This window comes from Ruditapes philippinarum, unplaced genomic scaffold, assembly GCF_026571515.1.
Source record: "Ruditapes philippinarum isolate M1 unplaced genomic scaffold, ASM2657151v2 ctg2735_1_1_1_1, whole genome shotgun sequence".
In the NCBI taxonomy this organism is placed as follows: Eukaryota; Metazoa; Mollusca; class Bivalvia; order Venerida; family Veneridae; genus Ruditapes; species Ruditapes philippinarum.
The window spans coordinates 126,029-130,978 of record NW_026860300.1 but is presented as its reverse complement, the minus strand read 5'-3'; the positions used below and the strand labels follow the sequence as shown (position 1 = coordinate 130,978).

Here is a 4,950-nt window from a genome sequence, read left to right as displayed (position 1 = left end):
CCAGCTACTGAAATGGATTTTAAATGACTGACTGATCGGTTGTGACTTTATCTCACTCGGAAATATAACAACATAAGTCACCAATGTCCTACCAATTATGTCAGTTCTCTCTTTGAGACTTAAAACGCAAAATATCGGATGCAGCAACTTATGTTACATTTTCATTGACTGTATTTAAATACATGTGTAAAAATGCTAGCTGATCATATAATATGTGAAATAATAAAGACGAAACTTCATCATTGAAAAGAATAAATACAAGTGGTATGCTTGTTTTCAAATTGATATATTGTGATGTAAAAATGTTACATGCTTGTAAATTTGATAAATAAGGTATTTTAAACTAACTAAACTGCCAGCTATATTTACTGAGACTAAAGTGACAGAATTAATAAGCTTTAAATCTAAACTATTGGTTTTTATGATCACATCAATTATATTAATTCAAATACATCATCAAAATATATCTTCGAAAAAGATCATTTAACTAACATATGTTGGGTTGTTCAATCGACCGTATCGTATCATTTTTTTGCTCCTGCTGAAGTACAATCACAAGCAAGTTATTTATAATAACAATGTACATGTAAAATATGTAGGTGTATTATATGAAAATCTTAAACAGAATGGATACACAATTCAGCAGTGCTTTTCACACACACGATAAAGTAAATGAAACGAATTCTAATATTCTGATTACGTTATAAATTGTACAAAATGCAATTCATAAGTTTACTAGACTACATGTTATAAGTTATGCATTTACTTTATTTTTATTAGTTTATAGTTATTCATCACCATCAGGTGGTGGTTTAAATGTTTCTGAGACTACAACTGGTGGTTTAGTACCAGTCGTGGCACTGAATGTAGGAGTCATACGTCTGGTTTGATCTTGGTCGCTTTTATCTCTCGTTTGAAATGGTCCCGTAATCTGTGTAAATAATTTCCTTTCAGTGTTTGCTTGGTCATTTTGGTTACTTAAGTGTGACTGGTGCAGCCCTGGGCTACACCCTTGGCTAAAAGAGGACCAGATTCGTGCAGTAGCAGTGCTGGCCATACAACAAACTCCACAATCGGACCACGTTTTGTGTAGTCTTTGAATGTATTCGTGTCAAATCTGTCTTGTGCTTTATCATTTAGAACTAAAGGTGGATCCTGGACAACCATTAGCCAACTTATCTCAACACAAAGCGAGAGATAGGAATCGATATCTTGTTGATGGTAACTAGAAAGTTGAATTTTTGGCAAAACAATCTGCAATTGAAAATTGATAAAATTAAAGACACACTTTATTAAAAAAGCATAACTTGCGGAAATAATCTTTAAGATTTCTTAAAAGGAAAATTAAGTATGGCTAACTGGTAGACCATCCTTTTCAATACTAATAATTGTACATTTTTTTAAACATCTTGAGTTTTTCATAAAGTTTAAAGCGGAGTACATTAGTTATAAAACTTTCAAAATTTCTAAAATGAAAGCTGATTAAAATTTCACAAACTTACCCCCTCAATTTCCTTCCAAACTTTTGTTGCCTGATTTTTTCGAAATTCCTTTATTTCTTTTTTTAACTGGTCTGATATGACGACTCGAGTGGGCAATTGTTTATCAACCTGAGTTGTAAGAACAGAATCTCATGATCAAGATGTTTCCTTTTGCACGCCAGCAGGCGTAAATAATGTTTGCCAAAAATAATGTTTAAACCTTGACGTTATTATTTCGGAAAACTGTGAATGTTATTGTATATTGTAATAAACGAAAATAGCTGTTTTTGGTAAATTTTAATGGAATATTTGTTGTTCTTCTGCTAAATAGGTCAGTTTAAGAAAAAGACTACGGCGAAAGTAAGACTACTCTCGATTGCCTTAAATCCTTTCCTTTAAAGTAAAACACAAATAGTGTCTGTCGATATTGATAGTCTGTTACATTTAGTGCTGAAATTCTGCAATGAATAGTCTCATAATCCGTTATTTCACATTACCTCGCAGCACACAATGATTGGTCAAACATTTGAAAGACAGAAAACGTTTCTTTACGTTTTGCAGTAAGTGTAACATTGACTACTTACTAGTTTCGGACATTCTATAACCCTTTGGACCTTTTCAAAAAAGTTTTCGTTCGCTAGATTAAAACATTCACCATACGCTGTCTGAAATATGAATGTAAATAGTCATTAAAAATATTTTAATTGGTCACATAAGTTAACATTTCTATGCATTAGTTATATGCATTCATATTTAAAATTGCTGAACCTATAAAATGATAAAGACAAGGCATTTTTCATGGTTATTCCGGCCTTGAAAGTGAAAATAGATTTTGTTAGATTTTGTTATTTAACTTTTTTGGAGAAAAACATGAAAATGTTACGGACGTTAGAAATATAAAATACGTTTCATTGTTTTGGTTACATTTAACAGTACTGACATTGTATAAAATGAGGGTTGATGAAAAATGAATGAATAGTTTATTATTATGGAAAAACAAATACTACATATACATATAGTCATTGACAAACTTTGGTGCAGTGCCGTTTGCATCACATAGCCAAATGCATTTATATTACCATCAATGATTCCAAAAGCATGTTTATGATTTCCTTCTCATTTTTATCTGTTTGCTCCAAAGCATCAAATGCATCTGTCCACTGGTTGTCGTACAACTCGGCCATTTTCTCAGCTATTCTTGTGGGTCTGTTTGGATCACTTAGATCAGTGATATTCAGATTGTTATCTCTGCTTGAGGCCAATGTGCTGAATATTTTAACATAGAATAACATAAATATATCCCAATTTGTCGAGAAAAAACTGAATATGTGAATTTATCAATTACCACTTAAGTTAATTATTTTGATAGATAGTGAATTATTAACAAGCTTGCAGTTATTTTCAGCAACTTATCCCCAAATATAGTTAGCATAAAAACTTTAATTCTTATGCATAACAACTTCGTTCGAACTTTAAACTGATACATGTAATAGCAAATCGCCCTTGCCTAGAGAGCAAGGCCAACCTGTGCATTCATGCAGTCTTACCAGCGTGTATACGTTTGGCTTAATAATTAAATTGTCATCTTGATATCCAAAAATCGATTATTTATAGTTCCATATTGAAAAAAAAAAGAAATGGCTGAAACTGATCTTGAAACACATTCATCATTAAAATGTAACAATTTACGAAATAATAATTTATTCTCTCAATCCTGACACTATCTCCAGAATAAATTAACGAGGAATTTTAAGAAAACCAATGATGCTTATTTATATCTTTTGATGGCATTTTTTATTGAAACATACAGTGGAATATTATTTTTGAAAGAGACCAAGTGAGCTATGAAGTGATTTAACAGTACTAGATTATTTCTTTTGTACACTATTTTATGTTTTCCTTTTTAACATATGTCGATATAAAATTTGATACCATTTATAATTTGCTACAAGTTGCATCGTTCCGAAGTCCAACGAAGCATGTGCGCGTAAAAACATACAATTTGCAAAATAAGTAATAATAATATGAAAAGACCCTGCTAAGGACATCATCCTTTGCCGCTTTTTCAGCTTGACATTGTTGTATTGCTTTGTCTCGCTCATGCTTCATCCTTTCAAAAATAAAGTTTCATCTACTTTTTTGTATAGGTTACTACAGTTGTTTCAGTTTTTAAGTACGAAAATGTAAAGCTCTACAAATAAGTTTCTATTTCTGCCCAAGTTTCTTTTAAAAATACTGGAATAACGAAGCATCTTTGAAATGATGAATATTGAAATATTAACGTATATCATTGAAGACAAACCTACCTTTTCAGTGTATTTTCGTTTTCCTCTTTTTCGGCCATATACTGTTTTCTTTCATTTTCTCTTTCGTGACTTATATTATCATTGTCTTGTCGAAGCCTATTGATACAATACACAAAGATAACGTCATTGAACAGAATATGATACTTAGTACTTATCAGCGTCTTTGAATACATTTGTCAATGTATTAAACAAATGATATACAACTAAATGAATATTGAAAGATCAGAGTGTAAGGTAATAGCCAACTAAGAAAATTGCCCACTAGGACAATAGCCCACTAGGACAATGACCCACTGAGACAATAGTCCACTTAGACAATATCCCTCTTACATCCATGTTATTGATAATGCATTTAAATAAGACACTGAATTATAAGTAAGAGTTAAAAATGTAAGCATTCTTTAATCAAAAGTATCAACCAATTGTCGATACTTCTGATATTTCCGTTTAACAATGCCGCATATTTTTTTCCCAGAAGATATGAACGTGGAAATTAAATGGCTAAAAGGTGGAATAAATATGCATTCACAAAGATGACCAGATACAGAATTTTCATTTCGAATCCTCACCTTCAACGATCAAGAGATTATCTAAAAATCTATTTTAACCTTCATACCTTTTCATAATTTTTTCAAGAGCAAACCTCTCAAATGAAGACTGTGTTTTGTGATGTTTTAGTTCTTCTTCTAATATGAAAAAAACAACAAAAAACCCCAGAAAGGTGCATATCAATGTGATACGAAAAAGGGTAAATGTGTCTGACATAATTAAGCCTTGAATGGTTGATCAAGCATCACTTATTCCCAAGTGTTCAAACATTCGTCCTTTACCCGACAAACTTACATGCATAACATAAAGACTAGATACCTTATATATAGCCTTGTACAAGAAAACAAAGCAATAACACAGCAACATACGAAATATAGAAATGAAAAAAAAACAATATCTTTATTCTTAAAGAAAGAAATTTAAACTTCCAGCAAAATTCTTTGTACGCTGTATATCAAAGTCTATGCAGGTTTGTCAATTCTTCTCTATTTTATCGACGAACAAAACATCAAGAAAGGTTGGGAAATTGAATTGTATAAATGTAGTTTTGGAGGCACTGTTTTCACTATATAAGACATATCTCCCTAATGAAAATAAACCAATTTACAGTGAAC

The 4,950-nt window shown here is 31.3% G+C and overlaps 1 protein-coding gene across 1 annotated transcript; it reads right to left on the bottom strand.

Annotated features, from left to right (window-relative positions):
* Positions 1-270: 270 nt before the first annotated feature.
* LOC132759603 (uncharacterized) lies at positions 271-4,474 on the bottom strand. Its single transcript, XM_060751415.1, has 6 exons — positions 4,404-4,474; positions 3,788-3,883; positions 2,561-2,747; positions 2,066-2,146; positions 1,503-1,610; positions 271-1,254 (listed from the first exon to the last, which is right to left on the bottom strand). The coding sequence occupies exons 1-6, from the start codon at positions 4,409-4,411 to the stop codon at positions 979-981; spliced, it is 756 nt and encodes a 251-aa protein (XP_060607398.1). The 5' UTR covers positions 4,412-4,474; the 3' UTR covers positions 271-978.
* Between the last annotated feature and the right edge of the window lie 476 nt (positions 4,475-4,950).

What these genes read in the sequence shown, in the direction of transcription:
- LOC132759603 (XM_060751415.1), bottom strand. An exon ending in TGCTTTTGGAATCATTGATG is followed by an intron (nt 2,147 to 2,560) that starts GTAATATAAATG and finishes TTCATATTTCAG; the next exon opens with ACAGCGTATGGTGAATGTTT. An exon ending in TTATAGAATGTCCGAAACTA is followed by an intron (nt 1,611 to 2,065) that starts GTAAGTAGTCAA and finishes CTTACAACTCAG; the next exon opens with GTTGATAAACAATTGCCCAC.